This window comes from Hypanus sabinus, chromosome 21 (genome assembly GCF_030144855.1).
Source record: "Hypanus sabinus isolate sHypSab1 chromosome 21, sHypSab1.hap1, whole genome shotgun sequence".
In the NCBI taxonomy this organism is placed as follows: domain Eukaryota; kingdom Metazoa; phylum Chordata; class Chondrichthyes; order Myliobatiformes; family Dasyatidae; genus Hypanus; species Hypanus sabinus.
In genome coordinates, this window is record NC_082726.1 from 27614937 (window position 1) to 27640566 (window position 25630).

A 25630-nucleotide genomic window follows, 5' to 3' on the forward strand; every position below is an offset into this window, starting at 1 on the left:
CCTGCCTTCTCCCCATAACCCTTGACCCCCTTACCAATTGCAAACCTATCAATCTCCGCTTGAAGTATACTCAATGCCGCTTGTGGCATTGAACTCTACAGATTCACCACCTTCTGGCTAAAGAAATTGCTTCTCATTTTAGTTCTAAAGTGAGTGGTGGGAGGGGGTTACAATAGCCAGGAAGGACTTCAGTGGGTGGAATGTGCTCCTGAACCTATTCATGTGAACAACTAATAATACACTTAAATATTTATTTATCTATTCATTTATTTATTTGTTTGTTTTATTTATTTATTTGCTTGTCTATTCATTCATTGATTGACTGATTGACTTACTTACATATTTATTTAGAGGTGTAGCATGGAACATACCCTTCCAGCCCAGTGAGTTGCTCCATCCAGCAAATCACCCAGTTACAGGACAATTTACAATGACCGATGAGCCTACTAACTGGTACTGTGAGAGGAAACCGGAGCATCTGGAGGAAACCCATGTGGTCACGGGAACGATGTACAATCTCTTTCCAGACAGTGGCGGGAATTGAGCCAGATTACTGGCACTGCACAGTCACCCCCTATTCCTGAACACCTTTCTAGAAACAGAAAGTTGAAATGTACTTGAAATGCAAAAACAAAATATTAGGATGATTGATAATTTAGAAGAAAGAACACCAACAGAATTCTGAGCAGCACAGGTTAAATGGAGCAGGACTATCAGAAAAAGAAGCATAAGTAGGCCACTTGGCCCCACATGCCTGCTTCAGCATTCAATAAGATCATGGCTGATACCATCTTTGGGCCATTTTCCATCACCAATCCCTTGATTCCCTTTATTTCCCAAAGTAAATCAGTTTTTCTGACTGAGCCTCCGTGTTTGCTGGGTAGAGAACTCTGATGCTTCGGCACTCCCTGGGTTAAGGAACTTCTTCCTCTCTCAGTTCTGAGTGGCTGACCACTTGGAGAGACAGACTCCTGGTTCGCAGGAAAACATCATGAATAGATACAATCTCTGTATCTAGTGGAGATGTGTTATAATGGCCCCACTGCTCGATTATGGTGCAGCAATTCCCCACTTACCCAGTCCAGCACTGGGACTTAATGGTTCATACCTGATTGCTTGGTATGTCTTTGTTATTCAGTTTATATCTTGAGAAAAATGTAAGTATGCGAACTTTGAGCAGATTTACATTTAATGCCTGTTTTGTAACTGAAGTGCTGGTAAACAGACTGCATGGCTCATCCAATGTCCCAATTCTTAGAGAAACAAAGTATTAAAATATTTAAGTTCTGTGGGAAAGCTCTGACATGTATGAAGCTGTTAGCAAGTAAGTGAATTAGGATGTTATTTTCTTATTTAGAATCAGAGAGTCATACAACAAGGAAAAAGGCCCTTTGGCCCAACTTGTCCATGCCAAACAAGCTGCCTATCTAAGCTAGCCCCATTAGACAGGATTTTTGTAAACTTTTCCTAACATACAGTATGGAAACAGACCCTGTGGCTCAACTTGTCCATGTCTACAAGGTGCCCATCTAAAATAGTCCCATTTGCCTGTGTTCTACCCCTATCCCTCTATCCCTACCTTTACTATCCATATGCCTGTCCAAGTGTCTTTTAAATGTGGTTATTGTACCTGCCTCAGCCACTTTCTCCAGCAGTTCATTCCGTATGCATACCACTCTACGTTAAAAAAAAGTTGCCTTTCAAGTTAGGTAGTGGTGAGGAAGCAGGGAGGCTGCTGAACAACTTAGACAGATTAGGAGACTGTGCAAAGAAGCGGCAGATGCAATACAGTGTGGTGATGCAGTTTGGTAGAAGGAATAAAAGCAAGGACTATTTTCTAAACGGGGAGAAAATTCAAAAATCCAAAGTGCAAAGGGAAGTTCTCATGCAGGATTCACTAAGGGTAACTTGCAAACTGAGTTGGTGATGAGAAAGGCAAATGCAAAGTTAGCATTCATTTTGACAGGACTAGAATATAAAAACATGGATGCTATGCTGAGGATTTATAAGGCACAGAGGAGGCCTCACTTGGAGTATTGTGAGCAGTTTTGGGCCCCTTATCTGAGAAAGGATGTACTGACATTGGAGAGCATTCAAAGGAGGTTCATGAAAATGATTCTGGGAATGAAAGGCTTATCATATGAGGAGCATTTGATAGCTCTGGGCCTGTACTCTAGAATTTAGAAGGATAAGTAGGGATCTCATTGAAATCTGTTGAACGTTGAAAGGTCTGGACAGAGTGGATGTGGAGAGGATGTTTCCTGTAGTGGGGGATTCTAGGACAACCTCAGAATAGAGGGACATCCATTTAGAATGGAGATGAGGAGGAATTTCTTTAGCCAGAAGGTGATAAATCTGTGGAATTTGTTTCTACAGATGGCTGTGGAGGCCAGATCAATGGGTGTATTTAAGGTGGAGATTGATAGATTCTTCATAAGTCAGGACATGGATGGTTATGGGGAGAAGACAGGAGAATGGGATTGGGAGGGAAATCGATCAGCTATGATGAAATGGTGGAGCAAAGTCAATGGGCCAGAAGGCCTAATTTTGCTCCTATATCTTGTGGTCTAAGTTCCTATTAAATCTCTCCCCTCTTATGTTAAATCTTTGCCCTCTAGTTCTTAATTTTCATTAAGTGACTGATTCATTACTTTGCAAGCCTTGTATCTTGTAAAGTTGCCTTCCCAGTTTCTACATGGTAAAAGAGTCTTTGCCCTGCTGACTCCATTATGAGCAGCAACCAATAATTTACATAAATCCAACCTTATTCTCCCCACATACCCAGCAATCTCACTTCCACACATCAACACAAATTGATAGCGGCCAGTGAACTTGTTGAGCCAGAGTACTCAGACAGTCAGAAGGAGAATGTGTTGATACTAGATGTTAGGTTTTGGAACTTCAAAACATTAAGCTACTCCAAAGGAAGAGACAGGAGTCTGAAATGCAGGTCTAATTTCAGTAAGGCATAGTAGCGTGATGATGTATGCAATTCACATATTTATACATATAAACTGTAGTGAATTATTTAAATGAACAAGAATGCTTAATCAATCTATACACATGTATACCATATGACTCAAACATTACTGAAGTATTGAATGCACGACACTCAACAAGTGATCAGTACCAATTAATCAATATGTGTGCATTTAAGATCACACAAATCCTCATCTTGATATCTGCCCAGCTTCAATTAGAACATAGGTCAAAGAGTAAGGCACGGCAACAGGCCACTTGGCCACAATGTTGTACCAAACTAATTAAACTAGTAGTTAAACATCTAACTAAACTAATCCCTTCTCCCTTCACAAGATCATTATCCCTCTACAACACGAGTGAATCTGCAGATGCTGGAAATAAATACAAAACACAAAATGCTGGCAGAACTCAGCAGGCCAGACAGCATCTATGGGAGGAGGTAGTGACGAGGTTTCGGGCCGAAACCCTTTATCAAGGGTTGACAACGGCCTGAAACATCATCACTACTTCCTCTCATAGACGCTGTCTGGCCCGCTGAGTTCTGCCAGCATTTTGTGTTTTTAATCGTTATCCCTCTATTCTTTGCACATTCATCTGCCTATCTACTTTAATTGTTTCCATTGTATTTATCTCCTCTGTCATCACTGACTTTGCATTCCATGCACCCTTCAATCTCTGTATAAAAATGCTTGCTTCGCACATCTCCTTTGAACTTAGCCCTCTCACCTCAAATGTGAAGTATTACATATTTTGATCCTGGGAGAATGATATTAGCTATCTACTCTTTCCATGCCCACTATCAGCTTATAAACTTCTGTCATATCTCCCCATAGCCACCACCCGTCCAGAGAAAACAACACTGATTTGTCCAACCACTCCTTATAATAAGTGCCTTTTAATCCATGCACTATCCTCGTAAGTCTGCACTCTGTCCAAAAATATTTCCCCATCTCACCTGCACCCCAGGTTCACTTAACAGAAACAATTTCCAACCACTGCCTAGCCGTTCACTAAAGGATTCAAAGATTCATTTATTAACAAAGTATAAAACTCTGAGATTCTGCTTCTCCAGATAGTCATGAAACCAGGGAAAAAAAGAGAACAGCAGCATCATCAACCCCCAAATCCCCCACTCCCAGATGAAGCGCAACAAGCATCAGCCCCTGAATGATACCAATCCCTGCACAAGCCCCTGAACAATCCCTGCACAAGCCCCTGAACAATCCTTGCACAACAAAACGGACAAAAATGCAACAAGAACATCAACACCCCCCAAACTCACCCCCTCCATTGCACAAAACACAAAAAGAACATCGGCCTCCAAATCTCTCCTCTCCCCACACACAGAAACAAACAAATAAAATGCAACAAGAACTTCCACCCCCAGATCTCACTTCCACTGCACAAAACACAACATCGACCTCCAAATCTCCCTCCCCCACTCAAAAAAACAAGAAAAAAACCAGAATTTTAAAAACTATAAGACTGAACTGCAAATCCACAGTCCATAGTCCATAGTCCAAAACCATATCCACATCCATAACCACAACACAGAAAACCTCGGTAAAATTCTCTGGCCACAGCAACGGGTGCCATCTTTCACATTCTCCGAAAACTGTAATTTCTCCAAACTCCATGTAGGGTTTTTAGCTTCAGAGAACACCCAATGCAACCTTTATAGATAATGCAGTTTGCTCTCCATGTAAATATTGTGATATATTGAAGCCTTTGGTTACAGTTCAAGTATTTGCTCATCTATAGTCATAACGATCACACTGCTGTCTCTTACAAGCTGCACGGTGCAGCCTATGGCAAAGGAATCTATCTCAGCCCAATCTCCAGCATCTCTTTCGGTTACTCAGGTAAGTGACCTTTATGTATGCATTGCTTCACCCACGTCAAAGCGTATTTACAGAACAATATGCCACCAGCTCCTGACCGTGCTAACTTAATTCCAAGTTATTATTCTCTGCATTTAAAAAAAACCTTTTTCTTACATACTGTCTCTTGTGTCTTCTCACTCATGAGTGTGCATCTGGGTAGGGGTTTGGGAAAGGATTGTGATTCCATCTTCACAATACATTTTAACCTTGATTTCATTCACAATTACTGGATAAAATTGAGAAGTCAAGTTGTTTGGGAAGTTTGCATGTTTGATTTAGCTTTACCTTATCCAATCTCATAAATGCCAAGACCAACTTCAATGCCACCACTGCTACCTTGATTGAGATGAACAAACTCAGTGACTGAGATTGAATTCTCCTGATCAATATTGCACTCAATGAGACATCATTACATTACATAAAATATTGAAACATTTAATATGAAACTTAACTTGTAAAACCAACAAACAGTCGCTATTGTGATTTTGTAAATTCGTCAGAATGAAAGAAGTTGCTGTTATAGCTAAATATATTAACTTATCCAGACCTTTTTATTTCTTGTTATCGAGTGGTACAGATCAGACATTAAAACAGAGCTGAGATGTAGACAAAGGGAGACAACATTAAGATGCACAATTGTTCAAGGCAGAACTTTTAACCCATGTGAGTTCTGGAAATGTATTAGTTACACATAAATGACATGACAAAACAGACACAAAAGTTCATTGATGTAAAGGAACACAAGGGTTACTACTTGAACAGAATTTCACCTGAGTAGTCTACATGTTTTTTAAGGCGTGTAAGGATTTTGGTTGGAATTTAGTTCTGTTCATCAAACATCTGTATGCAAATAATGCCAATCTGAAAGCAGCCCCTCAGTCAGATTACCTCCTGTGGAATTCCTGGTGTCTTTTTTTTAAATTACGATGGAAATACAGGCCATCTCTGGGATACAAGTGCCCAATTTATGGACGTACCTACATAAAACTGAGCTCTCATATTATTATTACATTTTAAAGTCTGACATTCATTCAGACATCTGTTCCCATGCGTAGTAGAATTACAATAGTTTCCCCTCTGTCCCCACTTTTAGTAATGCTTCTTTACTATCAACTTTATGTGTTTTTATGCTGTTCATTATAACACTGTGGAGTCTTGGTTACTGTCTCGAGTGATTTTTGTGTATTTTCTGACTTACTAACAAAATTGATGTATGGACAACTGTAAAAATAGAGCCTGTTTGTATCCATGGGCAGTCAGTAGATGACCATCCTGGTAATGTAAATGAGTGTTTGCTTTGTAGGAATGGGCAAAGGGCAGCACCGCATGCCATCCAAGGATGAACTGGTTCTGCGCTACAACCGGATGAACACAATCCCCCAGGTATTAGTAGCACACTTCCTTCCTAGTCAAGTCAAACTGAGTCGAGCTTTGTGTCCTTTGCACGTGCAATGAATATCAGGCACATAGCATTGTATAAGCAGCATTCACAAGAAAAATATAAATTAAACACAAATTGTAGACATTTTTACAGGAAACAACATAATAAAAACAAGAAGTTCATTGGCTCGAAGTACTCTAAGTAGTTATACGACTGTAGTGATTAGTTCTACTGGTTATGAACTAAATAGCTGAAGGGACCGTGATGGTGTGGGACTTCGGGCTCTATACCTCCTGCTCATTGGTAGCATCAAGAACACGGTACAGCTTGGATGGTGGGTGACTTTGATGATGGATATTACCTTCTTGAGGCAGCATTTTCTGTAGATTCCACCGGTGGTGGGGAGGGTTGTGCCTGTAATGTAATGAGTCGAGTACACTAGTCTCTGCAACTTCTTACATTCCTGCGTATTTGAATTGCAATATCAGACTATCATGCAAAGAGACAGAATACTTTCAACAATACATCTGCAGAAGTTTGTTGGAGTATTCAGTGAACCTCCATAACCTACTAAGAAAATAAAGTCTCCGAGAGAACTGACTGGCACTTTGGTGATTCATTTTTGGTACTGACGGGAATAGTAATTAAAATACTGAACCAAGTCAGAAGTCTAGGCTACCAAGCTGGAAATGAAGCATTCAAATCTCACCTTGGGAGTTGAGGAATTTTAACTCAGTGAGTTAACTAAATGAACATGGAAAGAAAAATTGTCATCCCTAATGATGACAAGACTGACAGGCATTTATAAAGCTGAACAAGTGTGAATCTGGTTAACATGGTTAATTCTTAACTGTTTACTGTAATAGAAAAACAAGAAACTTTAGATGGCCCTAAGAAGGCAGTGGTGAGACTTTTTTGATTTACTGCCATCTGATTGGTGAAGGGGCATTTACAAAGAATTAGGGGAGGGAGCCAAGACTTAGATCATTAATATATTCTCCTGACAGGATTGTGTGTGGCTTTGAGGATGGAGGTGTTTCCATGTCCATCTGGCCCTCGTGCTTCTCGGTGGTAGAGGTAAACACAAATTCTGCAGATGCTGGAAATCCGGCGTAACACACACAAAATGCTGGAGGAACTCAGCAAGTCAGGCAGCACCAATGGAGAGGGATAAGGAGTCTTCAGGACTGGAAAGGAAGGGAGGAGAATCCAGAATAAGACAGTGGGGGATGGGGAAGAAGTGCAAGCTGGAAGGTTAAAAGGTGAAGATGAAGGTGGGTGGGTGGGGTAAGGTGGATGTAGTGAGAAGCTGGGCGGCGATAGGTGGTAAAAGTAAAGGGCTGAAGAAGAATGTTGGTCGTAGAGGTGGAAGGTTTAAGAAGTTACTAACTATAGATGGTGCCAAATTCCCTGGTAATAGAGGGGAGAAATTTTCAGGGTAGTTGATGTAAACCAATCAAATGAGCTGCTCTGACAAATTCTTGACACAACTTGTAGATGGTTGGAATGCTTTGGGTGTTAAGTGAGTCTTTCAGGATATCTGCTCCTTCCTGCTGAAGCACTGCCTTGAATTGTAGGCATTCTTTAGTTCATTTACCACTCTGTGTAAATGGTTAGCTCATGTTTTGTTGATAATAGTTCTGAATATCCAGTAAAATGCACAAAATGCTGGAGGATCTCAGCGGGTCAGGCAGCATCTATGGAGGGAAATGGGTAGACAATGTTTTGGGTTGAGACCCTTCATCGCGAATGAAAGAAAGAGGAGAGATAGCCAATATAAAGAGGTGGAGGAAAGAATGAAGCAAGAGCTGGCAGGTGATTGGTGGATCCAGGTGAGGGGAGTGTGAAAGACCAGCGGTGGAGGATAGGAGGGGGATATGTTTATTTAGATGCTGTTTTATGCCTGTGATGCTGCTACAAGCATCTTTTTTCATTGCACCCACACATACATTGGGGTGGGGAACATTTAATGTCTCTGGACCTCTACTTATGGAGTTTAAAAGAATGAGGGGGGATCTACTTGAAACCTACCAAATATTCAAAGGCCTTGATTGAGTAGACACGGAGAGGATGTTTCCAACTATGGGAGTCAAGGACTAGAGGCCACAGCCTCAGAGTAGATGGAAGTCCCTTTAGAACAGAAATGAGAAGGATTTTCTTTAGTCAGTTGGTGGCAAATTTGAGGAATTCATTGCCATAGGCAACTGTTGATGCCATGTTATTGGGTATCTTTAAAGCATAGGTTGATAGGTTCTTGAATAGTAAAGTAATCAAAGGTTATGGGAAGAGGTAGGGGAATGGTGTTGAGAGGGATAATAAATCAATCGTGATTAAATGACGGAACAGACTTGATGGACCAAGTGGCCTAATTCAGCTCCTTTGTCCTATGGTCTTTGTACTGGTAAATATAACAATAAACTTATTTGAATAGCAACAAAAGGTGGGAGATGAAGAGGTGGAAGTGTAAGCGTATGCTCCAGATAAATACTTTGTGGAGATTTGTGATATATATGATTATATTATATATATGTACAATGTCTGAAATACATCTTATGGCAATGTTTGTTTGATGAACTTCAATAAAAAAATAAATTACGAAAATGGGCTGGAGTAGATAATTCTAAGAGGATCAAATGAAATAAAGAAATGGAAATAAGGAGGACAGATAGGAGCAGTGGGGAGTGTGAGGATGACAGTAGGGGAGGGTAAAGGATGATGCAGCAAGATAGATCAGAAGGAAAGAGAAAAGGGACAGAGGGGACAGTTACTGGAAATTGGAGAATTCAATGTTAATTCTGCCAGGATCAGCATCTGCATTCTCTTGTGCCTCTGTGATTTTGAGTATGCTGTTATTGGGGAAAACAGCAAGAGCAATGTTGCAGATAGTCACTGTGTAGTATTATTGATGTCAAACGATGTCTGAATGTTGCCTGAAACTTGTTGTGTGCTGGCATTGGCTGCTTCATTTGCTGAGGAACTAGATATAATGAAGTTATTAGTGAATATCACTACCAATCCTATGCAAGGACAGTTACTGATAATACATCTAAAAATGTTTGGGTTTCAGACATTGTCATCTTCCTTTGTATGAAAAATAACCCCAATGTTTGTTGTGTTTTGATACCCTTTAACCAGGATTACTTGATGTCACACTTGGTCAAGTTCTGTTTTGATGTTAACGACACTCTCTCCCATGTCCGCATTTCAGATTTTTGGTACTTATTTGATAAATAAGAAACCCCAATGCCTGGAGAAATCCCATGCAGTCACAGAGAGAATGTACAAGCTTCTTACAGATGGCAACGGGGATTGAACCCCAGCCTTACAGTTGGCAATGTAAAGCATTGTTCTAACCACTACACTCCCCTATGGTTTTGGTAAAACCACATACAGACTGATTATCACTTGGTAGCACCTCCTCGTTGTTGATGGAGAGCAGATTCACTGAGTGATAATTAACAGATTGGATTTGTTTTTTTTTATGTGATACTTGAGCAACCTTCCACATTGTCAGATGCCAGTGTTAGAACTGTACTGGTGGAGGTACAGCTAGTTATTGAAGGCAAGTCCTTAGTCCTACAGCAGGGATGTGGTCTTATCACAAAGCCTTTGGTGTATCCAATGCTTACGGCTGTTTCTTCATATTACATTGAGTCACTCAAATTGCCTGAAGCCTTGCTTCTGTTACAATCTACAAGATCTACTCAACTTGATCATTGTCTCAGTGCTTCTGGCTGTACTAATCCAGTTTTACACCTTCGTTGAACTGAGACTTCATTCATAGATGTATGTGGTACTACTCCCAGCATGCCCCTCTCCATTCCCTATTGAACTGGCTTCATCTGTTAGCTATGTAACAATGGCAGAGTGAGACACACAGCTCTAGGTGCAGTTACATATTGTGGTGGTTATACATGGTTATGGTTATACAGAATGAAACATAATTTTATGTCTAACTCGTCCAAGCCAATCCCATTTGCCTGCATTTGGTCCAAATCCCTCTAAACCTTGTACCTGTTCAAATGGCTTTATTTTTAACTAATAATTGTATCCACCTCTGGAAGCTCATTCCTACCACACTGTGAGGAAAATCTTACCTGTCTGATTCTCCCTAAATCTTTTCCCCTCTCACTGCAAACCTGTGGCCTCTAATTTTAGTGCCTTTATGCTGAAAAATAAACATTGTGACTGTCTGTTCTCCTTGTGTCCCTCATAATCTTATAAACCTCTATGTGGTCACCTTCTTCCTCTACACTTCCATGGAAAACAATCCCAACCTGTTCAATTATTACTTTTAACTTGCACCCTCCAGTTCTGGAAACTCCCTTGTGAATCTTTCTAACACTCTCTTTAGTTTAAATGCATATGGGAATTGCGTGTGTGCATACGTAAAGGGTGTATGCATGTATACTGTATATGGGATGAAATTTGAATTAGAATTGGTTTATTATTGTCACGTGTACCAAGATACAGCGAAAAGGTTGTCTTGTATGCTGTTCACACAGATTAGATCATCACACAGTCATTGAGGTTGAACAAGGTAAAATAATAACAAGGTATAATAAAATGTAACAGTTACTGAGAAAGAACAGTGCAGGTGAACAATAAGGTGCAGGATCATAACAAGATAGGTTGTGAGACAAGAGTCTATTTTATCAAACTAGGGAACCATTTAATAATCTTACAACAGTAGAGTAGAAAGTTGTCCTGGAGATGAATGTGTGCATATCGTTGTGTGCGTGCACATGCATGGACATATGCAAACAATTTCATAGAGCCAAGATGCTGGGTACCTTTTCAGCTACTACTTTTTTTTAATCATAAATCCTCCTTCACGTAAAAATATGTATTGAAACATGAAAAGAACATTTTCAGTTCTTAGTCTCCTGGGGCATATAAATCAGCAATTTTCTGCTCTTTCATCTGACTAATAATCTATTTGTTCCCTCTACAGACGAGACCCATTCAGTCCAGATTCTTGCAGAGTAGAAACTTGAATTGTATAGCACTTTGTGAAGGTAGGAATCTCTATTGCTTTTTTCTTCGCCTCATACCACTGTTGGAGTGCTGAGAATTACCAGCACTATATATGTATTTGACAAATAATCTTCTCTTACCTGATTATTCCACAACAAGTGACCTTTTTTTTAAACACAAGGTATTCTGCAGATGCTGGAAATCAGAGTAACACATACAAAATGCTGGAGGAACACAGCAGATCAGGCAGCATCTAGAGGATAAACATTCCTGATGAGTCCAGTTGAATACCTCAGCCCAAAGCATTAACTATTTATTACTTTCTGTAGCTGCTACCCGATCTGTTGCATTCCTCCAGCATTGTGTGTGTGTGTGCGCGCGAGAGTGTGTTTCCTCCTTTTCTAAGATGGTCTAGATTTCTGACATTTAATCTCTCTTTTTCACTAAACGCCATCATCTGCAAATATAGGAAAAATTATGAATCCAATTTGACACAAAATACTATATTGGATTGCATTGTAGCCAGTTATTTGCCTGGCCTACACTTACTCTGTACTCAAAGTCACTAAAACAGAATGAAAATCAAAATACTGTTTCCTGAAGAACTAAGAACAGGAGATGCTGGAAGCACACAGTGGGTTAGACAGTATCTGTAGAGAGAGAGAAAAAACACAGAGCTTTAGATCAGATACTCTGTCTGAACAGAACATTTTGACTCTTCTTTGGTTGTTCTCTCCTTACAATTTGCAAGATCATAACAACATAGATCTGGTATGGATAGAGACTCTTCTGGCCCTGTACTCTGATGTGTTTATTTTTTTTGTGTGTAGTTTATGTTAATTGAGCTTTATGTAATTGATATTTGTCATGCTTATAATGTACAGTGCTGCTACTGCAAAAAAACACATTTTCAAGCTGTTTATACTCTGGAATATCCACAATGATAAACTTGAACTTGAAAACCATACAGGAACATAATAATAATAATAATAATAATAATAATAAATAAAAAGAAAGGACTGGTAGGTGGGTGGAGAAATGATGTTTCTTTTGGCTGGAAAGTCTAGAGCAAGGGGCCACATTCTCAAAATAAGGGTTTCCCATTTAGGGTCAAGATGAGAAGGGATAAATGATTGGAATTATCCACCAAAGGCTCTCTGGAAGCTTGATTTCTGTAAATATATTAAAGGTGAAGGATAGGTGCTAATCAAATCAAAGAGCATGAAGTTAATACAGACAAGTAAGAGAATAAGTTAGATGTGTCATGGTCCCTCCTGGCAATCACCCACCTGGTTATTTTCCTCAGGAATTGGGCCCCAATCCCCTCATTTAGTTCCAATCATTCTCAGGTTCCACTAACTACAAACATCTGCTTTCCATCAGCAAATGCAGTATAAGAACTCCATGATCACAACAAGGAGCTGCCAGTTCGTTTGGTTGACTCATGTATGAGTAACCTTGTTCCATGGTTCTTAGGACTATGAGTTCTAAGTCTAGCATTGTTCCTGCATTCTCTACTAAGACCAAGACTCCAGATAAAGACTCCCTAGGCAGCAATTCCGCGCTTGCTACAACCGTAACACCTCCCAACTAGGCCTCTGTGCCATGTGTTCAGCACTTGGGTTCGTTCCACTGCCATGTCCTTGCAACAATATGTAATTTACTATATGGTGATGTGGAGGCAAGCAGACAAGTTATTCATTCTTTATCTTCAACCACACAGACAAACTGCTGAGAGAACTCAGCAGGGCAATTGGCCTCTGTGGAGAGAAATGTACAGTTGACTTTTCTGCTGAGATCTCCTGATGAAGAGATGTCCAGAGACCCTTTCTGAACTGTTGAATTTTGCCAACATTTTACATGTTTTGTTCTAGACTGCTGCCATTTGCAGAATCTCTTCTGTCTCCATACTTAACCATTTTATAGAATGCAGTTGTGAATTTTCTGAATTAACAGCAAGAACTCTGGATCATTTCTCCTACGGCATAAGTTTGATCCCCACCCTGATACTTGGGGAATCAGAATTCAGTTAATTGGATAAATCCAAAATTAGAACTAAAATATAAAATACCTGAGACTAAAAGCATGCCGGCAGCATCAGTGGAAGGGGAAATAGTTAACACTTTGTCTGGGACTCTTCATGGGCAGTCTTGTTTCAACATTTACAGTATTTTCTGTGCTTGTTTCAGATTTCCAGCATCTGTATTTTTTTGAGTCACTGGAATTAAAATTAGCCCCAGTAATGGTAACCTGGAAACTAATAGATTCAGCTGCATGCTGATGTCCTTTAAGTTATCAAGTGAAACTTATTGCCTCATCCTCAGGTATGGTGATGTACAGGTTCAATGGAAACTACATCACAGAGGTGTAGAGGTCACTTTGCTGGAGAGTTCAAAAGATTTATCCTTTCAATCCTGAATAGGCAAGCCCTTCAGGGAAGTTCGCGACACTAGGCAACACACATAATGTGTTGGCGAAACTTCACAAGGGAAGGCAGCATGGAAGATAAGAAATGTCTGGTGTTTCGAGCTGAGGCCATTCATCAGGACTGTAAAAGAAGGGGGCAGAAGCCAAAATAAGAAGGGGTTGCTGGCCTAAGTTGTCAAGATGTTTATTTCTCTTTTTAAATGCTGCCTGGTACATGTTGCTTAAGATTACCAGCATCTGTAGAATCTCTAGTATGTCTAATTCCCCATTCTTACCCAGTTTGGCGTATATGTGACTCTAGAAACACCAACCTATTGACCCTTAATTGTTTCCTCAATTCCACAACAGTAAAAGATAGATGATGGCGGTGTTAGCAATCTTAACATCCTGTGAACAAGTGCATCTAAAAAAAAAGCAGATAAGCAGAGGAGATTCTGACGATGCTGGAAATCCTGTGCAAAACACACAAAATGCTGAAGGAAATCAGCAGCTCAGGCAGCATCAATGGAAAGGAGTAAACAGCTAACATTTTTGACTGAGACCCTGCATCAAGACTGGAAAGGAAGGGAGCAAAAGTCCGAATAAGGAGGTGGAGGGAGAAGGTGAGGGAGGAGAATGAAGAAAGATGCTGAGAGGTGATAGGTGGAAGAATAAGGGGCTGAAGAAGAATAAATCTAATAGGTGAGGACAAAAACAATGGGGAAAAGGGAAGGAGGAGGGACACCAGAGAGAGGTGTTATACAGGTGAGGAGAAGAGAAAGAGTGAGAAAGAAACCAGAATGGGGAATGGAAAAAGATGGGGGGGGGGGGGAGGTGGCAAGATATTATAGAAATTAGGGAAATCAATTTGGGCCATCAGGTTGGAGGCTACCCAAATGGAATATGAGGTGTTGCTCCTCAAGCCTGCGTTTGGCCTCATCATGGCAGTAGAGGAGGCCATGGGCAGACATGTTAGAATGGACATTGGAAGCTGAATTGAAACCTGTGGCAACAGGGACGTTATGCCTTTTGCGGCAAACAGAGCAAAGGTGCTGGATGAATGAGCCCTGAATCTATGTTGGGTCTCAACAATGTAGAAGAGGCTGCACCAGGAGCAACAGATTGATACAATAGATGACCCTGACTGATTTGCAGGCACAGTTTAGTCACACATGGGACCTTTAATGATGGCAAGGGTGGTGTAGCAGGGAAAGTACTAGGAAGGAGATCAGTGGGATTCCTATTTACTAGTTTGTTAACTCTACAATGTCTCTTGCTATATCCTCCAGGTTCCTAGTGTGTCAGTAAATGCAATTACCCTGCCTGTCACTGGTTATAATGAATGCAACTAAAGGATGAAACGGTGCATTTAACCTACTGAAACATCCTGTGAAGCCTCTCAGCAGAGGAAGAGTAGGAGAAAAATGATTCATAAAGTGTAAATGACAGACATGGTAAATAACTGGAAGTATAGCTAAAGAGAGAGATTTTAAAGAGAACTTTGATGACAAGTAGGAGATGAAAGAAAGTAAAGTGTATTTATGAAGACAAGTGCAGGCTGGCATTGTCTCATTCCTCAGCCACTAATGATTGTATCAAGATGCTTGACTTTCTTTTCTTCCCCTCTTTCATCAGATTTCTGAATGTTCCATGAACCTATGAACACTAACTGTTTGCAGGCACTGTGGGTGAAGACAACAAGATGAGATATCACACAGGAGAGAACCTCTTGCATCCCCAAACTAGATGTTGGCCAACTGCAGGCCCGTGCTGTCCTGTAAACCTGGACTGCTGGGTTGGTAGCTTGGCCGACGGCCACACTGGCACCGTCATCCCAAAGGTGTTCGGTGTGAGAGGCAATCAGCCACAGCATTATTTTCCCTTCAATGTGCTGTATGTCAGTCGTGAATTCTGAAATAAGGCCAGTTGGCGTTGCTGACATGCAGTCCAAGTTTGATCTGACTCTTTGGCCATCTCATGCATGAGGGGTTTGTAGTCAATGAACATGATGAAATGGGTGATGGTAGGTCTTCAGAACTAATGGATTACATGGTATCTCTCCCGGGCAATCACCATCATTTTACTTTTAAGGAACTCTTTATACAACTAAAGCCTGATCAAATTCACGCAGCCCTCGCTAATATACCCGTGAAGGACTACAGGGAGTTTGCTAAAATGGCCAATAGTCTAAACTCAGCCAGGCAGAGGTGCATTGTTCCTCTTCCTTTCCCCGTCTCAGTCTGCAGGGCCTCCGGTATACTCATGCCTGCAGCTCAGAACTAGACAACATCGGATCTATGTTTTCACCACGTACTCTTTGGCATGAACATGCAGTTTCAACAGGGCAAGCACCCCGGGGTATCGGAGGTCTGCGAACACTGTGGGTTCCAGCTGCCAGAGTCATCTGCTCATTATGGACACCATTTCAGGGCGACACTTCCTGTGTAGCATTGGTGCTCAAGTGAGTGTGCTGCCAGTATCGCCCATTGATTTTAAGGCAGAGAGTGATGGACCCTCACCGGAGGCAGCCAATAGCAGCTGGATCCGAACTTTGGGTCATGACATGTGATGCACCATCATTAACTCTCTCTGAGACGTGAAGGCGAGATATCAGCTTTTATTGACTGGAAGAAAGAACAAGCAGTGGTTGACCACCATACTACATCCTGGAGACAGAGAGGCCGGGCTCAGGCCTCAATCGCCTTTATACCGGGGTCTGTGGGAGGAGCCACAGGAGCAGTCAGCAGGGGGTGTGTCCAGACAGGTATATGTAGTTCACCACAACACGTGATGTTATACTCCAGTGGACAACACTACGCATGGTACATCGTCTTGGCTAAAGTTGCTCGACCTCGCTGCTTGGTGGAGATTTCCTGTGCACCAAAAGTCTGGTAATAGAGCTTAAGCACTGTCAGCTTGTGGATGCAAAGAACTTTGGGACATTACCCTGCTTCGCCAGTGAATTCCCCACAACAACTCTGTCTAGCACATGCACCACCACATGTGAATTCACTCACCGGCTGGATGAATTCCTAAACCTCACCAAGTCCGTATTTTCAACTACAGTCAAAAGCATAAGGTTGAGCTCCACATTTCCATAACCCACTCACAGGCCATGCCTGTGTACGTAGACTAAGCTCAGCAAAACTGGCCACCATGAAGACTGACTCTGGTAACATTAAAATGTTTGGGATTGTAGGCAGGTCGAATAGCCTTTGAGCTTCACCCCACCTCATGGTCCCTAAGGTGGTTGCTGGCCACGTGGTGAGTACCACCTCCCCTGATCGTTACCTGGTCCTACATATTCAGGACTTGTTGGCATGTTTAGCCAAAGATATTTTTTTCTAAAGTGGACTTAGTCAGGGGCTACCATCAGGTACCTGTGGATGTTCCCAAAACTACTATTATAATCCCATTTGTTCTATTTGAGTTACTACGTATACCATTTGGGCTGCAAAATACATCACAGACTTTCCAGCGACTAATGGACTCTGTGTTAAAAGACTTACATTTTCTTTTTGTTTACCTGAATGACATACTTGCACCAGTGAATCCAAAACTAAACACATCACAACTGTGCATACCTTTCAAGTGCCTAAGACAATATGGGCTGATTATTAACCCCACTAAATTCCAGTTTGGCTTGTCTATGATTGACTTTTTTGGCCACCGAATCTCCACAGAAGATGCAACACTCCTGCCTTCAAAAGTCACTGCTATTATGGAGGTTCCTCGACCTCGTACTACCAAAGCACAGCAAGGTTATTTGGGTATAGTGAATTTCTATCAGTGTTTCATTGCGGGAGCTGTTGAACTTATGCTCCCCTTAAAGGCAGTGCCCCTAACTGTACACTTGAGTGGTCAGCAGACATGATGAGAGCATTTGACAACACCAAATGAGCTATTTCAAACGTGACCCTACTGGCGCACCCACTCCCCAACACACCTCTAGCCATCACTACTGACACCTTAGACGCTGGGTGCTGTGCATGAACTGTTGGATGGATTATGGAAGCAACTCATCTCCTTCAGCCATCAGCTCTGTTTTCACTCCTCCCCCTACCCCATCCACTGAGAGAAAGTACAACATATTTGACTTCAAGCTTCTTGGTCTCTATCTGGTTGTCCACCATTTTCATTTTCTACTGGAGGGCTGGCAATTCATAATGTTCATTGACCACAAACCCCTCATGCATGAGATGGCCAAAGAGTCAGATTAAACTTGGACTGCATGTCAGCAAAGCTAACTGGCCTTATTTCAGAATTCACAACTGACATACAGCACATTGAAGGGGAAAATAATGTTGGGGCTGATTGCCTCTCACACCAAACATCTTGGGGATGACTGTGCCTGTGTCATAGTCAGCTAAGCTACCAACCCAGAAGTCCAGGCTTACAGGACAGCATGGGCCTGCAGTTGGCCAACATCTAGTTTGGGGACGCAGGAGTTTCTCTTTTGTGCGATATCTCATCTGGTCGCCCATAGTGCCTGTAAACTGGAGGCATACTGTTTTTAACTCCATTCATGGCCTGTTGTAGCTGGGCAGAAGTTTTCACAAAAACTGGTTGCTTTAAAGTGCATGTGGCATAGCCTTAGGAAGGACATGTGAGACTGGAGAGCAGCCTGAGTTGCAATGGGTGAAAATTAACCATCACGTCCTGGCACCATCGGCACTTTACAAGGTTCCTGAGCAACGTGTTTGACCATGCCAATGTGGTCCTCTACCCCTCTCTCATGGCTTCTCCCACATCTCCTTACTTATGTCTCCAAATGGCCAGAGGTTGTCCTTCTAGCATTGACAACAGTTGCAGGTGTGCCTTAGGCAGTCGTGAACACCTAGATTTCTTAATTTGACAACCCATCTGATGCCAATTCCAACCGCAATCCCCATTCCATGTCAGACTTTTAGGCCGCTTACGACCTCAGTGTTAAATTGCATCACACCATGGCATATCAGCCACAGTCCAATGGCTGTGCGAGCGATTTCAACGTTTCTGAAAGGTTGCTTTGAGGCTCTCCTTGATGGACGAGTGTTGGCATGATCATCTTCCATGGGTCCTGCTGGGGCTCAAAATGGCTCCAAAAGAGGACCTGCAGACCTCTGCAACTGAGTTGCTATGGGTGCCGGGTGATTTTTATTCCCAATGCCACGACTGCCTGGTCGGTGTCTCAACAGTGCTCCACCCTCCTCTTTTATAGCTATTCCTGCCTCCCATCATGGCATACAGCATTCTTGGGTTCCAGTTGACCTACATTCTACCTCGTTCATTTTTGTCAGCCATGATGTACGTTAACATCTCCTTAAACCCCCAATATGATGGCCTGTTCTGTGATTTGAAGTGGTGTGAAGAGTTTTATTACCCTTCCAGATAGTAAGGGTAAACCTGAATGTACTTCTGTAGATTGCCTTAAACTGAACCCACAAGACCTGGATGGTTCCCCAGCCATACCCCCTGCATCTCAACGTGACCATGTGCGTGTGAGCACACACATGAGCATGCCAGAGGTAACTGCTCTTACACCAACCAAAACAAATACGGGTTTTGGAGAAATCTTGGAGGGCCTGTGTAGGGTAACGAAATGGGTGACAGATGACACATATCGTTCATAATAGAAACTGTTCGACACAATTCACAAACGCTGTCATTGAGTTGTTGTGTTCACTTTAAGAGACGGTGCCTGACGTAATGACACCAGTGTAATGCGATTGCTTTTGGTTTGTACACAATGGAAGTAAAAGGTTTCGTTAAGCACATAAAATGACTCTCACATGTTTTATTCACAAAATCCTACAATATCAAAGGAGATTTCTATAGAGCTCTAGGAGGATGCAAATATAAGTTCGAGGAAGGCCATGGAGGAACAGTCATAGGAATAAGAGGATATTGAAATCAATATCTAAGAAACAAAACAATGGCTTTCAAAGATTCAAAGTGCATTTATTATCAAATAATGTATAAAATATACAACTTTGAGTTCTGGTTGCTTACAGGTGGTCACAGAGCAAGAAAGCACCCAATTAAAAAAAAATAAGAACAACTCCCAGTGCCCCCGGAGAAAGAGAGAAAAAACACAAACAAATCACGCAAACAATAGAAGTGAACGACAACAGCATTCTGAACCAAACTGAGTCCTTACATCCAAATCTCTGAAGCAGCCCAGAGTAGGCCCAAAGCCTCAGTACTCGGTTCATCATAGTAGTGGGGCAAATCACTGCACAGTTTGCAGACACAAAGCACAGCAGCCGGGGGCTGTCTTACAGGTCTAGCTTTGCAGAAAGAGGAGCCCCCAGTCTATCTGGTCTGGTGTTTAAATTGTCTAAACCTCATAATAGGACCTGGCCCCACCATGATGAATCACTCCAAGCCTGGATTTTGCTGCCAGAGAGCCTTTCCCCACCTCTCCGAAATTGGCTCCGCGCCTGGAGCGATCCAACCTTGCCCGACACCCTCCCTTCCTATCTAGCTGGGCCGGCATTTAGATTGTCCTCACATTAGGATCTGGGCCTCACCACGGTGAGTCACTCCAGGCTTAGAACACATTGTCCAGCAATTCGCTTTGGACCTGGATTTCACTACCGAAGAAGCTGTTCTCGACCTCTCCAAATCAGCTCAGCGCTTAGAATGATCCAGCCTCGCACCTGGGCCACTTGGACGGGCATCGGAACTCCCCTGTCCCATCTTCTCCCCTCTGAATCGTTCACTCCAACCAGCGTAGCTCTAACTCCAAGTGCGTCAGTCTTGCAGCACACCAGCAGGGCACGTCTCGCAAAATCGCTTTGCCTTCCCTCTCCTCTTCATTGTTTGCAGTGACAGTTTGCCACAATTTACTTCAATAAAAGTGTTATAATATAATACTTTTAACCTAATTCCTTTGCTTTTGAACTACCAGTAAGCTGTTGCACATCTTTGTACGGTACAGAAGCTTTAATAGGTGAGCAAGTTAGTACTACAGGAGAGGGCAGGATTGGAGCATTCAGACCACTGGAAACTACTGGCAGAAATAAAATCTACCCATCAATTCAAAGACATCAGGATTGAAGAATACCTGCTTCATACTTTGTTTTTGATCTCTGGAATTTAGTGTAGAATGGCAGAGGGTAGTGTAATATAATTTTTATATCAAGCTCTGCCATTTTATGCCAGACTCCTCCATTTTCTTAACAATTCAGACGGCTACGAAGTTGAGCAGAGGGAATCACCTAGCTGTCTCCCAGTAATGTCCACTTAGTTGAAATCAATAGTGAAACAGAATGCTGATGAGATTTAGTGAAATCTTGATTGTTGACCTTTCTCTCTTTATGTTCCTTTTGTTAGTTATAACTTCAAAAGACCTTCAGAAACATGGGAATATTTGGGTCTGCCCTGTCTCGGATCACGTCTGCACTCGTTTCTTTTTTGTGTGAGTATTACGAGTACAAGAGGTTGCTGGGATGTACCAGTACTGATTCGTCATAAGGACTGGGTGTGTTGCCAATCGCTCTCTGCCGCTTGGAATGTAGATGAAAAACAGAGGAATGTAACAACTAGGAACAGGAGTAGGCCATCTGGCTATCAAGCCCACTGCAACATTCAATAATGATTGATTCACCTACACAACTCCATCCACCTGCCTTTTCCCCATAACCCCTACTTCTTGTATTATGCAAGAATCCATTGAAATCTCTTAAATGTATTTAATGATGTAATCCCTATTGACAGAAAATTCCACAAATTCACTACTCTCTCTGAAAAGCAGTTCCTCCTCATCTCGGTCCTAAATCTATTTCCCTGAATCTTGAGGGCTATTTCCTCTGGTTCTATTCTCACCAAGCAGTGGAACCAATTTTGCCACCTCTATCTTATCTATCCAGTTTGTGATTGTATATATTCCTGGGAGATCCCTTCTCATTCTTCTGAATTCCAGTGAATATCGTTCCAGGTAACTCAATCTTGCATCATAGACTCAATCTCCCCTTCATCTCCAGAATCTATTTGGTGAACCTCCTCTGCACCGTTTTTCAATAGTCTTCTTTCAAGTATTATATGTGTAGCCTCTGTGCCCCCAGTTTACCCCCCATTCGCCTAGGGTGAACCACTGTCGCCCCGCCAATAGTGCAATATTTCAGTGTAAATACGGAGTAATGCCCCCCAGTACACGCTTGCAATACAAATACCAGACAATACACCCAAAAGCGAGTAAATAATTGCAACTTTATAGTTATCTCTTAGTGATGGGTTAGTGGAAACAGATAATCTAAAGGCAACAAATAAATAAGTTTATCAGTTTGTGCACATAATATTTTAATACGTTGGAGCTCATGCCTCTGGTTCCATCCACAATGACCTTCTGAGCCTTTGGCCACTGTCCGAACCACCGACGTCCAGTATCCGTCGCTCTGGAAGCGCTGTCCGCTCCTCACACGTCCGTCCTCCTCACTCTCCTCCCGAAAAAGACCGCGAACTCCCACTCAGTTTACACATACAAGATAGTATAACAATTCTCCATTGATTACTTTCCCCCTTATCGGTAGTCATAACCCAAACGTACCAGACACAGAAACCCATTACAGCATTACAGAGAAGCCATTTCATTATAACAATACAGAGAAGCCATTTTGTTAACCTGAACAGTTAACACCACAGTTACTGGTACTGAGAGTCCTACATATGTCAAATGGTTTCTGATGTAACACTAAAGCTGATAGTTCTTCATTTTCATTTGTACAATTAGATACAAAATTCAAGCCAAACGAGTGGCGTAGCTGGTGTCCAATTTAAGGTAAAATGGTGTCGGACAGCTGCTATACCCAGGAGAGGGCTCAACGCATTTCTCAGTTTCATCCAGAGTAGGCCGGAGTGCAGTTAGTTCACTGGATCTATAGGAATGGACAAATATATCACATTTCCAGTGCTGAGAATCCAGACCTTGGAGTGAAATGCATAGGGTGTGCGCATTCTCTCTGACCAAGTGACTATACTTCGTAGGTTAATTAATTGTGGTAATTTTTTGTGATTGTGTAGTGGAATTTGGGGAGGGCAGAAGGGAATGAGGAGAGAATCAGATTGGATTAGTGTAAATGAGTGCAATTTACACAGGTCAGTGTAAAGTTAGTTGGTTGAAGATCTTGTTTCCATACTTGTCTGCATGTTACAGCTCCGAACTAGCAACCTTTAGGGTTGTGAGTTCAGGGCTCAAGTTCTGCCAGATAATTCCCATACCCCGGTAGTCAGTAAGTTGACATCAGATAAAATAACAACAGATGTTGCCGGGTTTGTTGGAAAGATGCAATTATAATTCAGTGGAGGAAACTGCCACCCATTAGGCCAAATCAAAAATGTTTAAATCACGAACAAGAGAATCTGCAGATGCTGGAAACCCCAGTCCTGCTGAAGGGTTTCTGCCCAAAACATCGACTGTATTGTTTTCCATAGATGCTCCCTGCCCTGCTGAGTTCCTCCGGCATTTTGTGTATGTCAAAGCTGTTCAAGCTCTGTTTGCCTCAGGACATACTCCACTGCATGTAGGCCTTTGAAACAACCCACAGGTCACGTATCACCACATCCCTTTGTCTGCCTCATGGGTGGACAGGACCCTGCCCACTGGCGGAGTGTTATTGTGCTGAAGAGAGGGTGGACAGGACCCTGCCCACTGGCGGAGTGTAGTTGTGCTGATGAGAGGGCAGATGCAATCCTGCCCAAAGGCGGAGAGTCATTGCACTGAAGAGAGGTTCCATTGCACATGGCATCCTTATGAGATGAACACTGGATCCATGGGATCAGATAAATAAAGATAAGTGTTCAAATTATTTTACTTCAATTCACATTCTTTTCAGCACTTTATGTTTTGTTAAATTATTTATATGACTATTGTTCAACTGTTTTTAAATGCCACTGACAATCAGAAGCATGTACAAATAACTCAAAAGCCTTTGAGAGTGGGTGAGCTGTTACTAGGTGATACGCATTTGGAAGGCGGGTGTCCTCTTTGAGATCATTCTTCCTTGTGGTACATCTGCTGGGTGAGAGAACCAGTTCACCCAGCCACTGGCAGCCAGAATCATCAGATTCTGAGATGTTTGTTCTCATGGGAAAATCCAAACATCATATCCATCACAAATCAGCCTGGTGAGAGGTACCTCTGAGGCCAGGCCCATTCTGGTCTCTCAGTGCATTGCCACAGATAAGAACGTAAGGAATAGGAGAGGAAGGTAGCCATTCAGCCTCTCTAGAATGCCTGCAATTTAACAAGAATGTAACTGATCTTCAACCTATGTTCCCGCTCTATCCTTGAATAGGACATAAAACACTACAGCACAGTACAGGCCCTCCAGCCCATGATGTTGTACTGTCCTTTTAACCTACTCTAAGATCAATCTAACCCTTCCCCCCTATATATCCCTCCATTTTTACATCATCCATGACCCTTTCTATTTGGAGACTGATCTAGTGCATGAAAGGTTCAGTTTCAATCTGGATGAAAACTAATGGAATTAACCCCCTTTGCACATCCTGGCTATCTGCACAAAAGCATTTTGGGAAGAATGTGGAAAGTTTAGACAAGGTGCAGAGATTTACCAGGATGCTGTCTGGATGAGACAGTATGGCTTATGAGGAAAAGTTGAACGAACCAGAGCATTTCTCCTAGTGAAGGAAGATGAGAGGCGACTTGATAGAAATGTATAACATAAGAGGCATAGATAGAGTGGACAATCAAGACCTTAGTCCCAAGGTGGCAATGACTGATCTGAGAAAGCATAATTTTAAGGTGATTACCATAGCCCTCCATACTGCTCCCATCCATGTATGTCTCTGAAATGCTGAAATCAAAATTGCATCCTCCACTTCCGCTGCATACTCTCACCACCCTCTGAGTGAGGAAATTTCCCCTCATATTCCCCTTAACTATTTCACATTCCAACCTTTAACCGATGACCTCTAGTTGCAGTCTCACCCAACCTCAGTGGAAAAAGCCTGCTTGCATTTACCTGATATATACCCCTCATAATTTTGTATACCTCTATGAGAGGAAGCCTTTTCACACAGAAAATGGTGGGTGTGTGGAACACACTGCTAAGGGTGGTGGTAGAAGCAGATGCATTAGGGACATTTAAGAGACACTTAGATAGGCAGATGGATTAAACAAAAATGGAGGACTATGTAGCAGGGAAGTGTTGATCTTCAGGCGGGTTAAAAGATCAGCATAGCATTGTGGGCTGAAAGGCCTGGACTGTCCGATGTTCTGTATCATCAGCTATACTGAGTTCTTCAGGTTTCTCACTTATTTCTGCTGCTCTGTTGTAAAACAGCTTGCAGTTTTGAAAGCTCACAAGATCATATTGTGGATAGAAACAGTTTTTTTCTGCCCTGGGTAGAGGAATACAAAACTAGTGGGCATAGGTTCAGGGTGAGAGGGATACGATTTAAAAGGGACCTGAAGGGCAACTCTTTGACATGGAGGGTGGAGAAATATATGGAACAAGCTGCCAAAAGACGAGGTTGAGGCAGGTACAATGTTATTTAAGAGGCACTTGGATAGGTACATGGAGAGCTGGGGCTTGGGGGGTATGGGACAAATGCAAGCACTTGGGACTAGCTGGGTGGACAATGTGGTAGCTGGGCAAGAAGGGCCTGTATCTGTGCTGTATTGCTCTCTACGTCCCATGATTTGAGAATTAACTTAACATGTTCAGTTAACATTAATGCCATCACTGTTTGCAGGTACGAAGATGGACAAGTTGGAGATGCCAACATCAATACTCAGGACCCCAAAATCCAGAAGGAAATTATGCGTGTTATTGGCACTCAGGTTTAAACCAGCCAAACTCAGCAAAACGCTGGTAAATCATTCTAAAGGATTCTCCTTACAGACTTGAGAGCCACCTTAACCATTCTCAATCTTCTTGCCCTGGCTTTTGCAAGGATCCTTTTAAATATTTTTGGCGGGAAAGGTTTCTAAAGCCAAAACAGGAGAAAAATCAAGCTTAGTTTATCCCCGATGATGCATCAGTGCTGTAATGGT

General features: G+C 42.1%; 1 protein-coding gene across 1 annotated transcript in view; it reads left to right on the forward strand.

Annotated features, from left to right (window-relative positions):
* The window catches only part of LOC132379254 (protein mono-ADP-ribosyltransferase PARP6), a 217487-nt gene extending 192064 nt beyond the window's left edge, over positions 1 to 25423 (forward strand). The window contains exons 22-26 of the mRNA XM_059946956.1: positions 4775 to 4844; positions 6169 to 6248; positions 11201 to 11264; positions 20947 to 21031; positions 25330 to 25423. Of these exons, the coding sequence (XP_059802939.1) occupies positions 4775 to 4844; positions 6169 to 6248; positions 11201 to 11264; positions 20947 to 21031; positions 25330 to 25423 (393 nt within the window). The remainder of the gene's footprint in view (positions 1 to 4774; positions 4845 to 6168; positions 6249 to 11200; positions 11265 to 20946; positions 21032 to 25329) is intronic.
* The last annotated feature ends 207 nt before the right edge of the window (positions 25424 to 25630 follow it).